This window comes from Quercus lobata, chromosome 4 (genome assembly GCF_001633185.2).
Source record: "Quercus lobata isolate SW786 chromosome 4, ValleyOak3.0 Primary Assembly, whole genome shotgun sequence".
NCBI classification, from domain to species: domain Eukaryota; kingdom Viridiplantae; phylum Streptophyta; class Magnoliopsida; order Fagales; family Fagaceae; genus Quercus; species Quercus lobata.
Window position 1 is genome coordinate 89,570,176 of NC_044907.1, and position 23,636 is coordinate 89,593,811.

Genomic DNA, 23,636 nt, shown 5'->3' on the forward strand with positions numbered 1-23,636 from the left:
TGTTGCTACCTCTCCACCTTTCATTTGGTTTGTAATTTTTTTAAAAACTTATTTCATTTGATTGCTTCATTTATTTACATGTGATTCAGTCAATTCTTATACAGCATACAGATGGTAAAATCCCACCAATTCCCACAAATTTATTTATTGTCTTTGTACTGTCAATGTAAATGTAATTGTAGATTAAAAAATGCTCAAAATATTGTATATATTTATAAAAAAAATGTACAATATTATACATATTTACATGAAAGTGTACAATGTTGTAAGTATTTATTTAATTTATAATGTAAATCTTGCTTTGATAGTATAATATAAATAAATAATTTTCTTTATTATTATTATTATTATTTTGTTTAACAATGGATAATATTGCGTTAATTTTTGAAACACTATGTACCCGTTTGGTTTCGGCATTTACTGCGTTTCAGCATTTGTGTTTTGGGCATGGGACCCATGCTACAGTTGCATGCAGTAAACGCGTCCTTCTTCTTCTTCTTTTTTTTTTTTTTTTTTTCACGCGTTTCAGGGAGTAATGCGGCTACTGTTCATAAACAGTAACCGCAAATGTTGACTTTTCCACTGTGAACAGTACACCCGTATATTGTTCACGGATCTACAAATTCCACTTTTTAGTTACTTTTTCATTAAAAATAAGTCTCACGATACTATTCACATATTTAAAAATTATTTTGTTATAATATTTTCAGTTATCTTTGTCTAACCTCAAAAACTTCAAAACCCTTCCTTCAACTGTTCATTGAACCGTCGGAATTTCAAAATTATGCTATGCACGTTAACTGAGTTTTGTTCACTTTCACTTTTTATTTATTTATTTTTTTTTTGACTGGACTGCTTTTACTTTATAGGGAAACGCATTATCAATTTATTAATACTAAATTCTAAAAAAATTGATCAATTACAGATCTCACATATTTAAAATTTTTGGAGGAATTTGAAAAATAGCATTAATTAACGCACTACGTAAAAGGTACGCAAATGATTTTTTATGTCATAACTAAGAGAGCCTATATATAATACAAACTTGTTCATCTACCTCTACCTCACACCAAAATTTCACCAGTTTCCTCCTTGTCCGAACCAATGAAGTTTCACAACCCCAATATTCCTGCATTATGCTCCACATTACTTCATATGATTCTACTCTTTACTATAACCCTTCTATGCTTGAAACCTGCCACTTTTTCTGCCACTTCAACAAATGAGACTGATCATTTGGCTTTGCTCAAATTTAAAGAATCCATTGCTGATGACCCTTATGGAATCTTGAGCTCATGGAATGATTCTATCCAGTTCTGTAACTGGTATGGAGTTACATGTGGCCGCCGCCATCGAAGAGTTACAGCCTTGGAATTAAATGGCCATAAATTACGTGGAACTATTACACCTTACATTGGAAACCTTACCTTTCTTAGGGTCACTGACCTAGGAAATAACAGTTTTTATGGTGAAATTCCAAAGGAAGTTGGTCATTTGTTCCGACTGCAACATCTCAAGATTCATGATAATACGTTGGGAGGAGAAATTCCAGTCAGCTTGGCCAATTGCACCGAACTCAGGGTGATGAGCATAGGGTGGAACAAACTTATTGGGACAATCCCCATAGAGCTTGGCTCTTTGTCAAAGCTTCTTTATTTATGGATTGCTACAAACAATTTGACAGGAGGAATCCCACCTTTCTTGGGAAATCTTTCATTTCTCGAATTTTTTTCAGCAAACTATAATAATTTAGAGGGAAATATTCCAGAGAGCATAGGCCGTTTGAAAAGCATATCATTTTTTGCAGTTGGATCCAATAAATTGAATGGTATGATCCCTTCCTCTCTCTACAATATATCATCTATTAGTGTCTTCGTATTTGCAGTAAACCAACTTACTGGAACTCTTCCAACAAACATTGGCCTCACTCTCCCTAATCTCAAATTATTTGAACTTGGTGGTAATGAATTCTTTGGGCCAATTCCTAGTTCATTATGCAATGCATCTAAGCTTCAAATGATTGACCTACCTAGTAATAGCTTTGTGGGACCAGTTCCAACTAATTTGGGATATCTACTAGATCTTGAATACCTACGTCTAAGTCTAAATAACTTAGGAGGGAATTTGGACTTCGTAACGTCTTTAAGAAATTGTAGCAAATTGAAAGTGCTGTCATTTGCAGGAAACCAAGTTGAAGGTGTTTTGCCCAATTCTATTGGCAACTTGACAACACAACTTACTCAATTATTTTTAGGAGGCAACAAAATATCTGGAATGATTCCTGCAGCGATGCAGAATCTTATCAACTTAATTAGCCTGGGCATGCATGAGAGTCTTTTCACAGGTGTGATACCAACTTGTTTTGGGAAGTTTCAGAAAATGCAAGGATTGTATTTATTAGGGAACAAATTGTCAGGGAAAATCCCAAGCTCCATTGGCAACCTTACTCAATTGGTTGTATTGGACATTTCTCACAACAATTTAGAAGGAAGCATACCACCAACTATTGGTAATTGCCAAAGTTTGCAACAATTGGATGTTTCAAAAAATTACCTCAGTGGAGTCATACCACCACAAGTTTTTTCTCTTTTCTCTTTGTCACTATTACTCAATTTATCCTACAACTCATTTAGTGGCAAATTAGTTGTTGAGGTAGGCAATTTGAAAAATATTAATTCTCTAGATGTCTCTGAAAACAACTTTTCTAGTGAAATTCCTGCAACAATTGGAAATTGCTTGAATTTAGAAAACCTATACCTACAAGGGAATTCATTTGAAGGAATCCTACCTTCATCAATGGCTTCTTTAAAAGGCCTTGAACATTTGGATGTTTCGCTAAACAAGTTATCAGGATTTATTCCAAAGGGTCTAGAGAAACTTTTATTTTTAAAATATTTGAATATTTCGTTCAATGATATTGAGGGCACCCTACCAACAACTGGAGTTTTTAAAAGTGTAGATGGAATATCAATTATTGGAAACAATAAGCTTTGTGGCGGTATTTCACAATTGCAACTACCAACATGCCCCAAAGCTACAAAATCAAGAAAGTCCCTTGCTTCTATATCAATAATCACAATTTTGTGTGTGGTTACATGTGTCCTTCTAGTTTCATCCTTTCTTGTTCTTTATTGGAGGAAAAAATATAAAAAGAAACCATCTTCTATAGCCTCAAAGATGGATCTCCTTCCAACAATTTCATATAAAATGCTTCATCTAGCAACTAATGGATTTTCTCTTAACAATTTGATTGGATCTGGTAGTTTTGGATCAGTTTACAAAGGAATTCTTAATCAAGAAGAAATGTTAGTTGCTGTAAAGGTCCTAAATCTTCAAAAAAAAGGAGCCACCAAGAGTTTTGTGGCGGAATGCAATGTGTTAAGAAATGTTCGACACCGAAATCTTGTGAAAATCTTCACATGTTGCTCTAGCATCAATTATAAGGGTGATGAATTCAAAGCTCTAGTATTTGAATTCATGACAAATGGGAGCTTAGATATGTGGCTACATCCAATGATAGATTGTGAAAATCAATCAAAAAATTTGAGTATTCTTCAAAGAATAATTATTGCAATTGATGTAGCTTCTGCATTAAATTATCTGCACAATCATTGTCAGCAACAAATCATTCATTGTGATTTAAAGCCAAGCAATATTCTTCTCGATAGTGAGATGATTGCTCATGTAAGTGATTTTGGTTTAGCAAGACTCCTTGCAACTACCAGTGATTCCTCCCAGAAGCATACTAGCACAATCGGGTTAAAGGGATCTATTGGCTATGCTGCTCCAGGTATTATCTCTCCTATTTAGATTTAAACTCTTAACAATCCAAACATGTTGCTTTCTCTTTGTCACATTATCAAAAGATAAGATTTAACTACTTGAAATTTGGAGCATATAAGCTTTTTAATATTGGTTCAATTAGCATACTCTCTTGCTTACTATTTCTTTCTCTCAGAACAAATATTCACATGAGGACATACAAGCATGGAATTAATTTAACATTAAATTTAAAATAATATAGTTTATAGCAAAAATGAGATTTAAATAATATGATTTATAATTTGAGAAACGCCAAACTTAATTTGTTGATGGACATTTTGATCCTTTGACTAAGCTTCAAATCTTCTATCTGCATATATTTCCTTAAGCAGATTGCACATGCAATATATATATATATATATATATATATATGGCCCCTTAGAGACAAAGTTTCATACACCTTTCTTCCATTGTGAAAGTAATAGCATATGTCATATTATTTTTCAATATTGATTCATTTCATTTTCTTGACTTTGCATTTTTTAGACCTTAATCCGTATTTTTCATTATAGATAGAAGATTGCTTAATTTCTTAATTTCCTTCTATGCCATGAGTTGCAGAGTATGGCATGGGGGCTCATGCATCAATTGAGGGGGATGTATATAGCTATGGAGTCCTTGTGTTGGAAATGTTTACAGGAAAGATGCCCACCGATGATATGTTTAAAGATGGTCTCAATCTCCATAATTTTGTTAAGATAGCATTACCAAAAAGACTTGCTCAGGTTGTCAACCCAATGCTTTTGCCCAGAGGCACTATAGAAATGGGAGCAAAAGCTGCAAGAATGATGGCAATAGAAGAAAATGGCAATGAAATTGAAGTAGAAGAAGATAATAACATCGAGGACTCTAGGCATATTGATGCTAACCTGCAAAAGTGTTTACTATCAATCCTTAACATTGGAATCTTATGTTCCTTGGAGTCCCCAAAAGAGAGAATGAGTATGGAGGAAGTCATTAAGGAACTTCAATTGATAAAAAATACTTTTGTTGGTTTGGGGATTCACAGAGGCAGACCAAGTAGAGCCCAAGTTAATTAGAGGTATTTATAGTTTTGATTATTAAGACTATCTTAAGTAGTGTATCCTTGTGATTAACTCTTATTTCATTCACTTTCTAAATAATTCTTTTTTTTAAAAAATGCATGAAGACTTTATGTCTATTTATTTATCAATTTTGAGTAGATTATCCTAACTAATTGTGCAATTAGATTTTCACATTCATGATCAAATTGCTAAACGGAAATTGTCAACTTATTTAAACCCATGACCTTGCTATTATCTTTTTCCAATTATGTGAACTAACGAAATATTTTTGTGAATTACAGGGGCATGAAACTACTGAAAGATAATAATGCTTGGATTAAGCAAGAGATTTGACATTTCTACTTGATGTGTCAAAATTTCATGCTTGTTTAATATCCCTTGTTGAAATGATCAATGGATGATTTGTTTTCTCTTCTAGTGTAGGGGTTGTCTTCGTGTATTGTGCTTGGTTCAACCATGTAATGTGTGTTTTGGTCTTTGTGCTTATTAATCTATTCAAATCCTAAAAGCCTTTATGCGAAAGGAATGTGTACTTAAGGCATTGCAGTGGCAGTGCTAATACTTTGGGTTGTTCTAAATATAAAGATGCCATTTTAATTTAGAACCTTCTATGCTTATGTGCAGCGTTATTCTAGTCTTCATCATTTTGGATCCCTTGATCTGAAAATCAAGACCCATGTCCTGTTATCTTCAAAACAGCCTCCAATTTATAATACAATAGGAAATGGGAACTGAAGGACCACATTATCAGGAAGCTTCGTGATGCCCAAAAGTCATGCTACTCTGTAACATGACTTTCATCATCATGAAAAACCAAACTTTTCCAAATTCGCCATCTTTGTCACTCTAGTTCTAGTATGAGATTGGAGATAGCTCCGGGGTCTAAACAAACACGTTACTCTAATATGAGAATTACAAATGTTCCTCATTTTTTTCGTGAAGTTTATGTCCCATTTAACTTGTCTTTTTGTTAAATATTGCACAATTGCACACCCACATCTGGATGTTGTGCATATCACAAAATGCTAGCCTCTTAGAAATCCAATGTTTAGGAATATTCCAATATGAAAATTTTATTTTGAGAACTAGCCAGGCCTAACTAACTTGGGAATAACTGTCGATTATGGAGTCAATTTGGTCCACATGGAACTCTTCTCGATTGACAAATAGAATGTTTCTCTTCAAATTTCTTTATCACAGAAACAGAGATGTTCTTCTTGAATCTTGAGTCTGGCACATTACAAACAAACCATTGATTTTGCGCGAGTGGCAACGGAGTATGAAATTACTTTATAAATGTTCAATGAAGGATCACACACATATGTGGTTGATCAATGGTTGTTGGATCAAAGAACCTTCCCAGGATACTCAATTGAGAAGTTTGAAGACAACTGGAATCTCTCTCAAGGTTTTCTCTTGTTTTTGCAGTTGAATTTCTCTTTCAAAGTAGGGGTTATGTTTTGGCTTTCAAGTGTTTGGAAACCAATTAAAAGCTAGTTTTCGGCTATTATATTATTTAAGAGTCTCACATTACTTATCATTTCACATTTTTTTTCAAATAATCTAACTTTCAACATTTTGTAAATAAGCTAACTTTTAGCATTTTATTTCACATTATACAAATAAGCTATTAAAAATAAACAATTCTCAAATGACTAATAAGTAAATGTGAAGAGATTATGGTTGGCCACAAAATTTGCCTAGATCTAGGTATGTTCATAGCAGTTCATAAATGATTCCACTAGAGTGAGTGATGAACAAATGATTGGCGAAGATTTTTGTGTGATTTTTTTTTTTTTTTTGCTCTAGCGAGCTCTGGTTTTGGCTAAAATGCTCTCCAGTCTTTCATAGTACACAACAACTTCACTCTTAAATTGGAGACTATCATTCTCCTTCTATGTCGAATAAATGATTTACTAGAAGCAAATTAAGAACTTCATGCATTTCATTTCAACATGTAACATGGTCCAATATATGGATTACAAGATGAATACTATCATTGTTGGCGAGTTTTCATTCATGTGAAATTATTGTAACTAGCCGCAAACTCGTGTGTTACGCGTGATAATTATTTTTATAGTAGTTTTATTAAATTTTTTTTACAATTTAAACTAATTTAATAAAAAGAAATGTATTTAGTAATTATATTTTATTTATTATAGGAACAATCATAAATGTAATATAGGAACAATCATAAATCATAAATATGAATTTTGTCGTACTAAAATGAAAACAATACAATTTTTCTTAGAAATTCAAAAGGCAAGTTAATGAAAATATTCATCTTTTAATAAAAGTTATTTATAACATTTTGTGAATCATTAAAAAGAATATAAAATTTGGAAATTATTCTTTTAATTTTAAACAAACTTTCTCAAACCTTATTTTTTCTGCCAACAATCCAAAACACCGAAAAACATAACTAAAAAAGTTAATAAAACTTAACAATGATTAATTGGACCAATTAGGAAAACAATTTGTTGTTGATAATTTATTAAAGTTATTTTCTTTGCAGAAATTGTAATTTTGTCCACCCAAAATATATTATCAAATAAACAATTATTAGCAAGATCTAAGAATTAAATTTCTATATATGCATTGTTATATAATAATAATAATAATAATAATAAAATTGCAAAAGCTAAAATTTGTCACCCATTCGATTATTTTCGTTTGGCTAACCTTTGCTTTTCTCTAAATAAATGGCATTATAGAGTACTTCTAATACAACTATTAATAGTACTTTGTCCACCACAAATGATTAAAAAATAAACAAAAATTAGTAAAATCATGTTATGTAATAGAATGAATACCAAATTATCCAAATCATACTATGGAATAAAATAATATTATATTTTTATATGCTATATTTAATTCTTTATAACACAATAGGATAACATTTAAAAATTAAAAAAAAAAAAAAAAAAAAAAAACAACAACAACAACAACAATTTAAAAAACAAAACTAAATTGCATTAACCCAAAGTAGAGTTTTAAAGAATATAAAAAATTAACAACCTAAAGCAAAGATGCAAGAAAAATTAAAAATCCACCAAAAAATTGAGAGAGAGAGAGAGAGAGAGAGAGAGAGAGAGAACTATGCATAGAATGGAAGAGATAGTAACAAATTTATAGTAAAAATGCGTGAATAAAAAGACACAAAAACAGAGGAAGATGAAGGGAAAAAAAGAAGAATGATATTATTGTAAAAGGTAGTGGGGAGATGAAAAGGTAAGGTAGGGAGGAAGGTTGGAAAAATAGTAGGAAGATGAAAAGGTAAGGAAAAGAGAAAGGTTGGAGAAGTGTAAATATTCAAAAAAATAAATGTTTAAAACAATTATAGGAAAATTGGAAAGAAAAAAGATAATGACGTGGAAGTTGAAGTGGCTCAACTAGAGCGTTACAACAATAAATACTATGTCTTAGCTTTTAGATATACCAGTCGCTAACCTGTGCGATGTATGGGAAAATTCCAAAAGAGAGAACTCCAACACTTACACTTACTTATTACACAATCTAGAAACTGTCCTATAGGATATATGTCCTACCTATTTCACAAAAAGCATGAATTTGTTCTAACACATTTGAAATCTCCTTCAAGCATGGTTCCTACAACCCAATTGATGCTAGCAATTGAGTTGGCAAACTTTGCAATCCAATCCCTAATACACAGTTCATGACAAGAGTGTAACACTTAATAGAGCGTGGTAGCCATCCACAATGGGTTTCCTTGGCAATGAATTAATTATGGACTATAACAAGAGAACATGACTATCTCTAAATATAATGCCCAAATCTGCATAATAGATGGCTTTGAAAAAAGGTCAATGCCATGTCTAGTTTTGAGGTAAGGAGAAACATGAGTTGCAATTGTTGGGCTCACTTAATATTTTAGCTTATGTTTTTTAGCATAGTAAAGTTTAAAGATATTTTGGCCTGGTAAGCAAATAAAGTTATTTTGGCAATACGTGGGATAAGAATAAGTCGTCATCGGGAAAAAAAGAGTATTAGTATTGTATTTATCCTTATTTGTGAGTATTAAATATTTACCCTTATCAATTCCTTTTGAATGGTTCAACAATCTGCTCTTGCTCAAGGCCACAATTCGTCTTTCCTTGACTGGTTTTTTATTCACCTCCTTAAAGAGAAGTTCTAATTTCATACAACATTGAAAATTTCAAGTAGAAAAATAGCAAGCATATCTTTGGAAGTTGTTGAGGTATAAATTTTCGGGCCTTAAATTCTTTAGCCCACTCACAAAACACCCACACAAGCCCATAAATTATTTTGAGCCCACAAAAATATCTCCCACATATTGCTCAAATATTCTCCATGTAATTGGGCTCCCACAGATATTTCCTATATAAAGCCCCATAAATTACCTTGGGCCCTCTCACAAATATTACCCATTATATCCCACACATTATCCAACTTAGATCTTCCATAAATAATACTTATCATATTACTACTAAAATTGGGCCACAAAATTACACTATCTCCACAAAAAGCCTAGAAAGACCAACAAAACCTCTACAAAGCCCGTTGCTACATGGCATCTCTAAAGCCCGCTACGATGTGGCATCTCTAAAACCCGCTACGATGCGGCATCTCTAAAGCCAGTTGCTACATGACACCATTTACAGAGCTCGTTGCTACACGGCACCATTTACAAAGTCTGTTGCTACAGGGCACCTCTAAAGCCCGCTACGATGCGACATCTCTAAAGTTCGTTGCTACTTGGCACTTTTACAAAACCCATTGCTACACGACACCATTACAGAGCCCGCTACGATGCGGCATCTCTAAAACCCACTACAATGCTGCACCTCTAAAGCCCACTACGATACGACAATATTTTTACAAAATCCTATAAAGCCCAAATGCTAATTTGGCATTTATTTTCATAAAGCCCTAATGCTAATTTGACATCTATTTTCATAAAGCCCAAATGTTGATTCGGCACTTATTTTGCGAAGCCCAAACATTAATATTTGGCACCTATTTTCATAAATCTTAAATGTTAATTTGGCACTTACTTTATAAAGCTCAAATATTATTTTGGCAACTATTTCATAAAAAGCCCAAATGCTATTTTGGCACATATTTACAAAATTAAGTATTATTTCAACACTTGCTTTACATATACTAAGTCCCTAACTCATGGGAAATATAAATTACTCATCTCTCAAAAAATATTTCTTTCAAAAAATGTATAAGAACTATGCCTATTTTTCCATAATCAACTAACTACAAAAGCCCATGAATATCACCCATGGCAAAACTCTTCATTTTGTAGTGATAACCAAGCCTAAGGGAGCTTAACTACAAAGCCCAGCTGGACCAGCCCAGCTCACACACAAATGCCAGTAGCAAGAGGTCATGTGAGCTAACCAGCCAAAATCCAGCACAATCAAACAGTTAGAGCCCTTTCCCATCAAGTCCTAACTTGTCTAAATCAAATCAAAAGAGGACACGTGTCCATCAGGAGTTAAACCCTTCCTCCACAAGCTGAAATTTCATCATTTCTCATGTGACATAAAGTTGGAACTGATGTGACAGAAAGCTGGGAAGCTTCAACCAGCTCTCACTTCTTTCTTCTCTAGCCCATTCAATCAAGAACCAAGAATAGTGATAACCAGGCTCTTAAAGCTCCTGAAACAACTTGAAATCACTTCATTTTCATGCTAAAAACGTGCATTCTCTGGTTCATGGACCAAACACATGAACCCCAAATGGGGAAACTTAGGGAAATGTGGTTTGGAGGGCACCAAAGGGATCCTAGCAGAGTTCCCAACAAGCGCTCCAAGGTTGACACCTGGCTTGGGGTGATCCAATCTATCCTAGGGAACTCTGATTCTAACAGCAGCATAACCAAGATCATTAGCCTAAAGCATGCTCCAATCCCATTAGCTAAAACAATCAGTATTTAATGCTAAGTCAGAATCCCACCCGTTATTACCCAAAATAGCAAGAAACTTCTAAAAGTTAAGCTTACTACTCTTAGCTAAAATCTTAAGAATGATTCTCTAAGAATTTTCTGAAGATTGAGAAAGATTTAGGAAAGATTATTTGCTAATTACCCCCTAAAAACCCAAATATAAATGGAACTCTCCATTAATGCTTGAGGGGGGGACGAAGGTACACTAAGACATACACCAAGATACACCAGAAAAGATTCATCCTGAATCTATTTGTTTTAACCTTCTCTAAGCTCTGAAAAAAGCATTGAGTTCTTAGTTTCAAGCCTAAAAACTAAGTCCCCAGCTCCTATCTCAAAAACTCTTCTCATAGTTCTACTCATAAACACTTATCTATCCCCAGCAGAAAGCTCCAGTAGCCTTACTATACACTCTCACTCATTTCTCATACTACTCACAAATGACCCTCTCTACTCACTACTCACTGCATATTTAAGAGCATGTCTTGACACCATAATGATTTTGCTATGCTAGCTGGGATCTCTCTCTCTCCCTTCATCTCACATTAAGTTCTTCTCATTATTTGTCATAATGGAACCCATGATATTTATTTATTCATTTACTATTAATGGTTATGATGTAACTATTATTATAGAATTTTTCCCTCATATTGTTGTATTAGAAGACTTCTCTCCAAAGCTAACGGATGATGAGTCTGAAAGTGTAGATATTTTTCTTAATTTGTGAAGTAGCTAACAGCTGGAGGTTTATCCTGTTTCATCTTACTTTATTGCTTGGCTATTTTCTACAGAAACACCTTATTGCTGGGCTATTTTCTGTAGAAACACCTTACCGCTGGATCATTTTCTACAGAAGCATTTTACTATTGGGTCATTTTCTGCAGAAACATTTTACTGCTGGGTTATTTCTTACAGTATGCTTTTTAACCGTGTCGATGTGTCCACTGTAGGGATTGATTATGGGCTACTCTTGTCAGTCCTAATCTAGGCCCAAGGCATAAAATATAGTGGGCTTCTTGGATCTTCACCGATAGCCTTTAGGCCGTGCATCAAGCCCATCGTTGAGTTTCGGTCTAGACCTCCCAACCCATCATAAATCTCATTTGTCAGAAAGGAAACTTTTTTGCCCCCGACAGAAGTCTATATTCAATATCTAAAAAGGCTAGTGCTCATTGATCTTTAAAATAGAATTACAAAACCTTGTATGAAAAACATATTAGTCCAACAACAAATGACAATGCACACTTTAATGCAATGTGCATTTCTTGTATGGCCAAAATAAAATAAAAAAACAGCTACTAAAGAACAAAGCAAGATTGCAATAGCATATTTGCTACACTTTTTTTTTTTTTTTGGCACAAAGCCATAATTGAGACATTTTTTTTGTTTGGATAAAATTGCCCACCTATAATTTAAATACATACAATATCATCAGCCCTCTATTTGTTCTTTGTATAGTTCTTTAATTATTAAAAGAAATACATAATTTTTCATTGGGATAAGTTAAAAATTAAATCTATAGAATTCGGGACCTTATCTCCTACAATTAGTGAATATATGCAATACCTACAATGTAACAACTGTTCCAATAACAAAGTGTGAAATAATTTAAAAAAAAAATAAAAATACACACACAAGCTCCAACTAACATCTAACTTGTCAAACCCTAAAAACATTTATGACCCATTTCCTAAAAACATTCATGCATTTATCGTCAACAACCAAACAACTCCAACTCTCAATAATCATGACCAACCACAACCTACCAAATTTGGAAAAAAGAAACCATTTTCCCATATACTTTTTTCATGAGAAACTAAGAAAGGAAAAGTTGTGATCTCTCTCCATAATTTGCTCTCCAATTTGTTATACCAATGACATATATTCAAGCAAAGACAATGTCTTGATGGATCAAATAGGATCTGTGACACCAAGTGAGTAGAGAATGTTTATGACATTGTCATTTACAGACATAGTTTTGAAATCCGGACTGTTCAAAGAACCATAAAAGGGAGAGGTTTAAGATTTTTAAAGTCAAACTGAAGTCGAACCATGAAGACATTATAATTAATTTAATAGTTATTTTAAAAAATAAATATATTAAATTAGTAAAAATATAAAAATTGACTAAAATAATTCAAATAAATATAAACATCTATATTTCAAAAAAAAAAAATTATATCATAACTTTCATAAGACAAATAAGTAATATTAAATCAAAAGCAAACATAAATAAATATTGAGTATTTCAATCAATGGATATATATATATATATATATATATGAAATTAATATACTTAAACTTTTTGTTAGAGTTTTATATTCTACTACTTTTTATGCAAGTCTTTATTTAAATTATCTTACATCATGTCTAGCCCATTTGATTACCCAATATTTTTCTATTATGCCCAACCCCATTGATCACGTATGAAATTTAAAAAAAAAAAAAAATACAAAAGCTGAAGAGGGGCGGACATTGGTTTGTCCACCCATTAAAAAGCTGATTGAGTAAAAACTCAAGCCCAAGGCAATTTACAAAAGAAATAAGTGGTTGACGGCTTGCAAGCGTTTGACACACTATAAAGTGGCTGACAGCTAAGCTTGCCTAAGCATTTAGTGGGTCAAGCACAACCAGTCCATCTGTTGCAACAGCCAAAACCTTCACTATGACAGTCAAGCAAAGAAGACCTGTAGAAATGGAGAAAATGCAGCGAGAGTGAGAGAGATAGAGACAATCTCATTGTTTGATAGCATCTCATGGCGGTTGAAGCTTCAACAATGGCTGTAAGTACCCAAAATAATATATATATATATATATATATATATATATGATCTGAACCTGTGAGAACCGAATTACAAATTGTTCAAGCACTTCTTTAACGTTGACAATGTTTTGGTTTGGAGGTTGAAGGGTTTTGATTCTAAAAGCTTTTGGTTTTTTTTTTTTTTTTTTTTGGTCTATTTGTTTGCTGAGAACCCCACAACAAATATCCATGGCTTTAAATATGATAATTTCATGGGGGCTTATTAGTGGTGTTAAATATTAGCATTGTACACTATGTTGAATATGCTAGTATAGATGCGGAAGCGAAAGCATAAAGTATAAAACACAATAATACATGAGGATTACGTGGTTCAGCTTAACGGCCTACATCTATGGAGGAAACCCTAAAAAGGCTACATCAATAATATATTAGAGTGTAGTACAAATCCTGTGTTACAATGAATCATAACATGTGTATATATAGTAGACTAAACCCTAAACTAATAGACTTCTAATACAAGTAGGAGACTTGACTTGCACAGAAAGTAGAATTAGGCTTGGGCCTATGCTAATAGGCTAATATATCTCTAATAAGTGGGAAGGATTGGATTCTGCATTGGTATAGGTTAGGCTGATAGGCTCTTTATCTATGGAGGAAGAGAGATTGCAGATATATATAGAAAAAATAAAGCAGTGGGTGTTCTATTTCCAATAGGCAACAATTGAACGTTTTGAAAAACCTCTTGATCGGGAATAGGAAGAATCACCACTAATCAAGATAGATTTGAAGAAGGTCCGAATTAATGCTCAATTAGTTGAAAGAATAGCAAAATATTAATTACAAAAGGAAGGATAATGTGTACCTAAGATGGACTCATGAAGAAGTGATTTTTTAGCAAAGTGGCAATTGAACAGGTATGAAGGAGTGATTCAGAGGAGATGAAGAGACCAAGGAGGGAAGAGAGAGAGTTTGGCGTTAGAAAGGCGTGTTAATGTATATTGTATTATATTATGGGCTTTAGGCCCAATTACCTTTCTTGTATAGCACACTTGTACTTGTACTACACTTTACTTGTACCGCACACTTACGCCTCCTATATAAGGCTCTGATGTATATTCTCTTATTATGAAATACAATACACTCTTCCAGTATTTCTAACATGGTATCAGAGCCACTGCTCTGACCTTTTCTTAGCAGTCTTTTCTGTATTGGTGTTACTCCACTCTCAACATCGCTTCCGCTATCACAACAGTCGCCGCAGCCTCTCGCCGTTGAAACTCCGACGTCTTCAGCCGTCGTCCTTGGGTTCCGGACCTGCAGCCGCTGTCGTTGAGTAGTCCAACACTGCACAGAACACTGCACGTGTCATCGCCGCCACGAATATTGCTCCGATCAAATTTCTGGAGATATCACTGTGTTCGTCTTGAACCGATCTACCAAGCGGTGAAAGCCTCGCAGTCATTAGGTACCGCACGCGCCGTCACGCGCGGCCTGATTATTCTGCGTCAGAGACCCACGCGCCACACGCGCCGCCATCAGATCCAGCTGACGTCACCTGTGACGTCATCAGTGCCACGTCAGCCCTAGTTGCGTCAGCATCCACTCATCTGCTGACGTCAGCGCCACGTCATCCTGTGACGTCATTGCTGACCGTTGACCGACCGTTGACCGTTGACTTTGACTGGCCGTTGACTTTGACCGTTGACTTTTCTCCAGGGTTGACTTTTGCAGTCCAGGTTCTCCTTACCCAGTTTTTCGCGTAGATTTCATTTTTGCATTCTGTTTTTGCATATTGTGTCTCTAAATGGATAAAAAGGATGTTTTTCTTCCTCGCCCCATCAATACTGTATTGGAGGGGAACAAGAATTACTTATCTTGGTCTCAAGCTATGCGCAGTTTTCTTAAGGGTCGTATGCTCTGGCATTACTGTACTGGTGCAGTCGCTATTCCTGTCAAAGGAGCAAGTGAAGAAGATACTGTCTTTCTTGGTCGTATGATTGAATGGGATAGTCACAACCACATGATCCTCACATGGATTCGGAACACTTCCATTCCCTCCATTTCCAACCTGTTGGGCAGCTATGATGATGCCAAGTCAGCGTGGGATATGTTGGCCAAAAGGTACTCCACTACTCATGGCTCTATGAAATATCAGTTAGTGGTTGAATTGCATCAACTCAGACAAGAACCAGGGCAATCCATCAATGACTACTATGATCAGCTTCGCTTCATTTGGGACCAAATTGACCTTTCTGATCCAACTTGGGCATGTTCAAAGGATGCTCAACAATATGCTTCCATCAGAGATGAATTTCGCCTCTATGAATTCCTGATGTCCCTTCACAAGGACTTTGAGCCCATTCGAGGCCAGCTACTAAATCGCAGTCCTGCTCCCTCTCTTGATACTGCTGTGAATGAGTTGGTTAGAGAAGAAGCTCGTCTTGCAACCCTTCAAGCTCAGAATAAGCTCAATGTTTTAGCTATTACACCTTCTGCTCCACCCTTAGAGCAACCTCAACAATCAGGTGATTCCTCTGGCTCTAGCAATCGTCGCAAGCAGACCTACAAAAAGTTCTGCAACTATTGCAAGCGTCCTGGCCACACCATTGAGACTTGTTATCGTCGCAGCAAATCTACTGCTGCTGTTGCTAATACTGAGCCTACTCCGCCGATGGCTTCCATTTCAGCTGAGTCCCAGTCTTCTGGATCCACTATCAACCTCTCTCCCACTGAACTACAGGAGATCATAGCTCAAGCTGTTCGTATGGCTGGTAATGCATCTCTTTCCACTGCTCTCTCAGTTCTGCCCGGTAAGTCTCAAACTTGGCTCTTTGACTCTGCCTGTTGCAATCACATGACACCTCACTCCTCCTTATTCTCCAAACTTGACCCTGCACCACACCCTCTAAATATTCATATAGCTGATGGTTCCACCATGCATGGGAATAGTCTAGGTTTTGTTTCGACCTCCAACCTTTCTGTTCCTGGAGTCTTCCATGTACCTGACCTATCCTATAATTTGTGCTCTGTGGGACAATTAGCTGAACTAGGTTATCGCCTTATTTTTGACTATTCTGGGTGTATTGTGCAGGATCCGAGGACGGGACAAGAGCTTGGGACCGGCCCTAGAGTTGGGCGTATGTTTCCCGTGGACAATCTTCATCTTCCACCTGTTGCTCCTGTTTCTGTTGCTGCTGCAGCTGCTGCAGTTTCTTCCTTACCATCTCTTGCACTTTGGCATTCTCGTCTTGGTCATGCTTCATCTTCTCGGGTACAACAGTTAGCTTCTAGGGGTCTGTTGGGTTCTGTGTCCAAAGACAATTTTGATTGTACTTCATGTCAGTTAGGAAAACAACCAGCTTTGTCTTTTAATAACAGTGAATCCATTGCTAATAGTATTTTTGAGTTAATTCATTCTGATGTTTGGGGACCTTCTCCTGTTGCTAGTATTGGTGGATCTCGATATTTTGTTGTCTTTATTGATGATTATTCTCGTTATAGTTGGATATTTCCTATGAAATCTCGTTCTGAAATTTTACCAATATACAGCAACTTTGCCAAAATGGTTGAAACCCAATTCTCCAAACGTATCAAAACTTTTCGTTCTGATAATGCTCTTGAATATACTCAATATGCATTTCAAGCTTTGTTACATTCCTATGGCACTGTGCATCATCTAACTTGTCCAGGTACCTCTCAGCAAAATGGTCGAGTCGAAAGAAAACTTCGTCATATTCTTGACACTGTTCGTGCTCTTCTTCTTTCTGCCAAAGTTCCTGCTCCATTTTGGGGTGAAGCTGCTCTTAATGCTGTTCATGCGATTAATCGCATTCCAAGTGCTGTCATCCATAATCAGACTTCGTATGAGCGTCTCTTTGGGTCACCTCCTGAGTATCATCACCTTCGATCCTTTGGATCTGCTTGTTTCGTTCATCTTCAGCCTCATGAACACAACAAACTTGAGCCTCGATCTAGACTTTGTTGTTTCCTTGGTTATGGGGAAACTCAAAAAGGGTATAGGTGTTATGATCCTGTCTCTCATCGTCTTCGTGTTTCTCGTAATGTTGTCTTTTGGGAACATCGATTGTTTGTTGAACTCTCTCACTTTCGTTCTTCCCTAACTACCTCCTCTGTTTTAGAAATTTTTCCAGATGAGTCTCTTGTTCCTTCTACAAATACTTTAGACCCTTCTCCAGATATTTTTGATACTCCTCCTAGACAGGTTGAAGATGAACAGGTTGATGACGAGCTACCCCACCTAGAGCCTGGGTCCCCTGCTCCTGCTCCGCCTGAAGATCCTCCACAAGACATTCCACATCTCCACTCAACCCGGGTAAGATCCATTCCTACACATTTACTTGACTATCATTGTTACACTGCCCTTGCTACACTTCACGAGCCTCAAACCTATCGTGAGGCCTCCACTGACCCTTTATGGCAGATTGCAATGAAAGAGGAACTTGATGCATTAACCAAAAACCATACCTGGGATCTGGTCACTCTCCCTCCTGGACAGTCTGTGGTTGGTTGTAAGTGGATCTATAAGATCAAGACTCGCTCTGATGGGTCCATTGAGCGCTACAAGGCTCGTCTTGTTGCAAAGGGTTTTACACAGGAGTATGTGATTGATTATGAAGAGACCTTTGCTCCAGTTGCTCGTATCTCATCTGTTCGTGCCCTCTTAGCTATTGCTGCTGCTAGTAAATGGGATCTTTTTCAGATGGATGTTAAAAATGCTTTCCTTAATGAGGATTTGAGTGAAGCAGTCTATATGCAACCTCCTCCTGGTCTCTCTGTTGACCCAAACAAGGTTTGTCATCTTCGACGTGCACTTTATGGTCTTAACCAAGCTCCACGAGCTTGGTTTGCCAAGTTTAGCTCCACTATCTTTCGCTTGGGTTACACTGCTAGTCCGTATGATTCTGCCTTATTTCTTCGTCGTACTGATAAAGGCACCATTTTGCTTCTTCTATATGTGGATGATATGATCATAACTGGTGATGACCTCAGTGGCATTCAAGAACTCAAGGATTTTCTCAGTCAGCAATTTGAGATGAAAGATCTTGGACATCTCAGTTATTTCTTGGGTCTTGAAATTACTCATTCCACAGATGGTCTTTATATTACTCAAGCCAAGTATGCTTCTGACCTTTTATCTCGAGCTGGCCTCACTGACAGCAAGACTGTTGACACTCCGGTTGAACTTAATGCGCATTTGACACCCTCGGGGGGGAAACCATTGTCTAATCCTTCTCTTTACAGACGATTGGTTGGCAGCCTAGTTTATCTCACAGTTACTCGTCCAGACATCTCCTATGCTGTTCATCAGGTGAGCCAGTATCTGTCTGCTCCACGATCTACTCACTATGCTGCTGTTCTGCGCATTCTTCGATACCTGAAGGGCACTCTCTTCCATGGCCTTTTCTACTCAGCTCAGTCTCCTCTTGTACTTCGTGCATTTTCTGATGCTGATTGGGCAGGGGATCCCACTGATCGCAGGTCCACTACAGGTTATTGCTTTCTCCTTGGTTCTTCTTTAATTTCTTGGCGAAGTAAGAAACAAACCTTTGTGGCCCGCTCCAGTACTGAAGCAGAATATCGTGCCCTTGCTGATACCACATCTGAGCTCCTTTGGCTACGATGGCTTCTTAAGGATTTAGGTGTGTCCACATCCTCTGCTACTCCCCTTTATTGTGACAACCAGAGTGTCATTCATATTGCTCACAATGATGTCTTTCATGAACGAACTAAACACATCGAGATTGATTGTCATTTTATCCGTTATCATCTTGTCCATGGTGCTCTCAAGCTCTTCTCCGTCTCCTCCAAAGATCAACTTGCAGATATCTTCACCAAGTCACTTCCTAAGGGACGCACTCGTGATTTGGTTGACAACCTCAAGCTGGTCTCACATCCACCTTCAGTTTGAGGGGGGCTGTTAATGTATATTGTATTATATTATGGGCTTTAGGCCCAATTACCTTTCTTGTATAGCACACTTGTACTTGTACTACACTTTACTTGTACTGCACACTTACGCCTCCTATATAAGGCCCTGATGTATATTCTCTTATGATGAAATACAATAGACTCTTCCAGTATTTCTAACAAGGCGAAATTCTGAAGTTTTGAAAGTGTGAAAGAGAAGAAGAGCAAAAGGAGAAGGAGGGGAGACAGAGGGGTTAGCATTAAAGATAACATTAACAACATTAACGTAAGATTGGCTTTATGGTGCAGATAGGGTTGGAAATCATTTCTTTTTAATAGTATTTTAAAATTATGAGAAATTTTTAGAAAAAGTATTTTTAAATTATGGGAAAATTTTAGAAAAAAAGAAGGGTAGTGACATGGCTGCTGATGTGACTCAACGGGAGCGTAGTAACATTAAATACTATGCTTCAGCTTTTAGTAATATATATATATATATATATATAAATATAGATTGGAACCATTACATTACAATGATAAATTCACTAAGCGACACTGACAAAGTGTTTGGAAGTGGAGCTTGATGTCAAGGTGATTGTGGAGAAGCTTACTGCTTAGCAACACTGACAGCTTTAACAGAAAATTTTCCCCTCTTCTATTTGACTGCAGGTCCCTTCTAGCAAGCCTCATTCAGGTTCGGGTAGCTCATGTATATAGAGAACCTGATTTTTTGTCCAAGAAAGGATGCTCTATGAGGGAGGATTTTCTTATATTTGATGTTTCCCCTTCTGATGATCTAGATAGGATGATTGTATCTGATATCAATGGTCTGTACTGTTATAGGCAGGTAGCCACTACTCTGGCCTCTATGGTCAATTTGTAGCTTTGTTTTGTTTTATATATTCATGCCTATTAACCAAAAAAAAAAAAAAGAAGATAAATTCACTAAGCTGAAGACCACACTTCTGCACATTAAAAGCTGCCACAGACAGTGCGACAGGGCTTAAATCTATTGCAACGACCCTCCCACAACTTCCCAAAATCTTCTCAACAGAAGCTGAGTGCAGTGGTGGACTTAGAAAGTTACGAATTAGGGGCTTCAAAGAAGTGGGTGGGGTTGAAATTGAAGAAAAGCAAAGGGTCCATAAAGACTGGTACATATAGTATAGACGGTTTACCAAAGATTGAGAAATTAGGACAACATCCACGTATGACGCTTAGCTTCATTTTTTTTTAACAACGTCAATGTCAGAAAATGTAGGTTTCTCTATACTACAATCTCATGCTTAACCCTGGAACAAAATTAAAGAACCCCCAAAAAATTAAAGCTACAAACTTTTATAAACCATCAATATTAATAGGAACTCTAAGCCTGTCCATCTTTCTTGTTTACAGCACTGTTCACTCGTTTGCTTCAAAATTAAGGCTGACTTGATGAAATTAATCAAGGCCGAAGAGAGGAGATTGTGATTGGGATTGGTCATCAAAAAGGGATATGAGCTTGGTCATGAGAGAGTGAGAATGATGGGTTGGAGATATAGAATCCACTAGATTTAATACTAGTTTTGTTTTATTTATTTATTTATTTTTACTGATAATTATTTAATTTTGAAAGAAAATAAATTTATTGATTACCTATTATGAATGACCAAAACGAAGCTATCTTAAGGGGGTGTTAACCAACTAGTTTAACAAAGGCCTTAATTGAACATTTTTGAAATTTAGAGAACTGAATTAGACGAAAACAAAATTAGAGGACTAGAATGAATTTTAGTGAAACTTAAATGGTGTGTTTTGCATTTCAGCTTTCATTTTATTTATTATACAAAATCAAATAGTTTATTTGACTATAATTTTCCATTTTGTTGCAAAACCTAATTTTGATACTATTTATGGTTGAAAATGCTTGTTCCATAGTTGCAATAGAAACTAGAAATGTATTTATGAAGACAATCCTTCTATATAATCAAATTGGTTGGTTTTTTCTACTACTACTACAAAAAAAAAAAAAAAAAAAATGTTGAACTGTCATAACCTGTGAGGTTGTGATATGGTGGTCACCTCACAACCCATAAGTATTAAATGCTTATAAGATGGGAGGGATCACATGTGCAAGCTCAAGAGGAGCATTATATGTATGTTAGAATAGGGATTTCAAACTCAGTTTAAAAAAAAAATGGCTATTTATTTTCTAATCTTTATAAGCCATTAGTAGTTTAGCACTAATTCAAAATTACTAAAAGTTTATGTCAAATTACATTATGCTTATAATGGTGAAGTTCCATTATCAATAATAATATTTTTATTTTTTATTTTTTAATGATATGTGAATTCCTAGGTATAAAACTTGTTTACAAATAAATAGATATCATCAATGCTAAGAAGATTCAAATATTTCTCGATGATTCAGAGTTGAGCTAAGAATAAGTTTTTTTCTTTTTTTTAATTATATTTTTTTTATGCAAAGAAGTATGTTAGAGTTAGACATCCCCATATACTGGCAAGGGTTTAGCTATTTTCTGCATTTAAACAGCTCGTTTTATGTAAAGAGGAAAAGACATGAAGCCCACTCATTAAATGAAGATAAGGGCACAAGGCCTAGTTTGTGTAGTTAATAAATTAAGCCCATCTAAGCAACCGATTTGTCTAGAAAGGAGCTCTCAAGGCCCATTTTGTGTCGTGAAAACATGAACAGAGCCCGTCCTGGGCTATTTTGGCCCATTAGCATCAATTTTTGAAATATTTAGCAACAGAGCACTGTTTCAGAAATAATTGGGGAAATACCACTTTTTGTGGTACTTGAGCTTGGTGAGCTCGAGTACCCCATTTTTCTGTTCCAACGTGGCACCTGACGTTGGAACAGAAAAACCACGTTGGAACAGAAAAATTTAAAAAATAAACTTGGTACCCGAGCTCCTGAGGCTCGAGTACAGTTAAACCATATGTTCCCAGAGCTTACACCATCTGTTACCCAGAGCAAAACATACCCACAAACCAAACCTCTCAATCTCGCTATCTCCCTCTCTCAATCTCGCTATCTCCCTCTCAATCTAAAGCTATTTCCACACAAATACTCTCATTCTGCCTCTCAATCTCGCAAATACTCTCATTCTCCCTCTCAATCTCGCGATTTGCTTCATTCTCCGTCTCCATCTCGCTCTCGGTCTCCCTCTCACAAGGTATGTCTCGCTCAGCTTGCATGTTCAGCTTGTGGGTATTTTTGTTTGTAAATTTGTTATTTTTATGCATAGTTTGATTCTGGGTTTTGATCCGAAATTAATTTGATTCTGGGTTTTGATCAATTTGGTTAGTTAGTTAATATATATTTGTCGGTGATTACTAGAATGTTGGTCTGGTTGTGCTTGTCTTTTGGGTTTTTTATTTTCTAATTATTAGGTAAAATGAGTTTAGGGGAGATGAGAATTGTAGTGCAGTAAGTGCTATAAACATTTTCTAATTTTTATTTTCTAATTAAACTTTACAACTATGAAAAATCATAGTTAACAGTTCATGGTTAGTTGATATAAACATTTAACTACAATGAATGCATTTAAGTTCTATCAAATGCTATTTGAATGGTTATGGACACACACTGTTCTTACATACACATATAGGAGCAAATAAATGCTAACATTTTACTTATACCTTCAGCCTTGCATGTAGAAGATGGCAAGATGCTTTAGTAAATTCCGCACAATCTTAGTGCTTAACAGGTCTTATGCTGTCATCAGACAATTTTGAAGAAGCTAAAAGATATTTCAAAGAGGCTAAAAGACTAGCTTTGATTTGGTCCTCATAATTTCTAGTTAAAATAAAATACACATCCAATAGATGTATATATTACATATATGTACTTCTTTTACTAAGGAAATTTTGGAAGACGTTACCTATGAGAAAAAAAAAACGATAACCCTAAAACAGTCATGCCTGCCTTTGACATCCACTTTTAACCATCCCATCTTCATATCTCACATACTAAAATTTTACAAGCTTCTTTTGTTGCCCTCTAATAAAATGTAGCTGTAGGATGATCAATAGGCTTGAGAATAACCCATGTAATTCAATCGAGGCCGAATATTGTAGTGATTATAGCTAGGAACTCCATATTGTAGTGCCCTCTAATAAAATTCACGACGTC

At 35.7% G+C, this 23,636-nt stretch overlaps 2 protein-coding genes across 2 annotated transcripts; both read left to right on the forward strand.

Annotated features, from left to right (window-relative positions):
- The first annotated feature begins 1,104 nt into the window (after positions 1–1,104).
- Positions 1,105–4,862, forward strand: LOC115986116 (probable LRR receptor-like serine/threonine-protein kinase At3g47570). Its single transcript, XM_031108975.1, has 5 exons — positions 1,105–1,667; positions 1,881–2,057; positions 3,138–3,790; positions 4,384–4,575; positions 4,621–4,862. Exons 1-5 carry the CDS (start codon positions 1,105–1,107, stop codon positions 4,860–4,862), a joined length of 1,827 nt encoding a protein of 608 aa, XP_030964835.1.
- Positions 4,863–18,245: 13,383 nt separating this feature from the next.
- On the forward strand, positions 18,246–19,328 carry LOC115983935 (uncharacterized mitochondrial protein AtMg00810-like; the record flags this gene model as incomplete). The annotated part of the gene is made up of 1 exon (XM_031106795.1): positions 18,246–19,328. A coding segment is annotated over exon 1 (1,038 nt), but the record flags the coding sequence as incomplete, so codon positions are not given.
- Positions 19,329–23,636: the final 4,308 nt, after the last annotated feature.

What these genes read in the sequence shown, in the direction of transcription:
- LOC115986116 (XM_031108975.1), top strand. Translation starts at nt 1,105, where the DNA reads ATGAAGTTTCACAACCCCAATATTCCTGCATTATGCTCCACATTACTT. An exon ending in AGCTTTGTGGGACCAGTTCC is followed by an intron (nt 2,058 to 3,137) that starts AACTAATTTGGG and finishes TCTTTATTGGAG; the next exon opens with GAAAAAATATAAAAAGAAAC. An exon ending in TATTGGCTATGCTGCTCCAG is followed by an intron (nt 3,791 to 4,383) that starts GTATTATCTCTC and finishes CATGAGTTGCAG; the next exon opens with AGTATGGCATGGGGGCTCAT.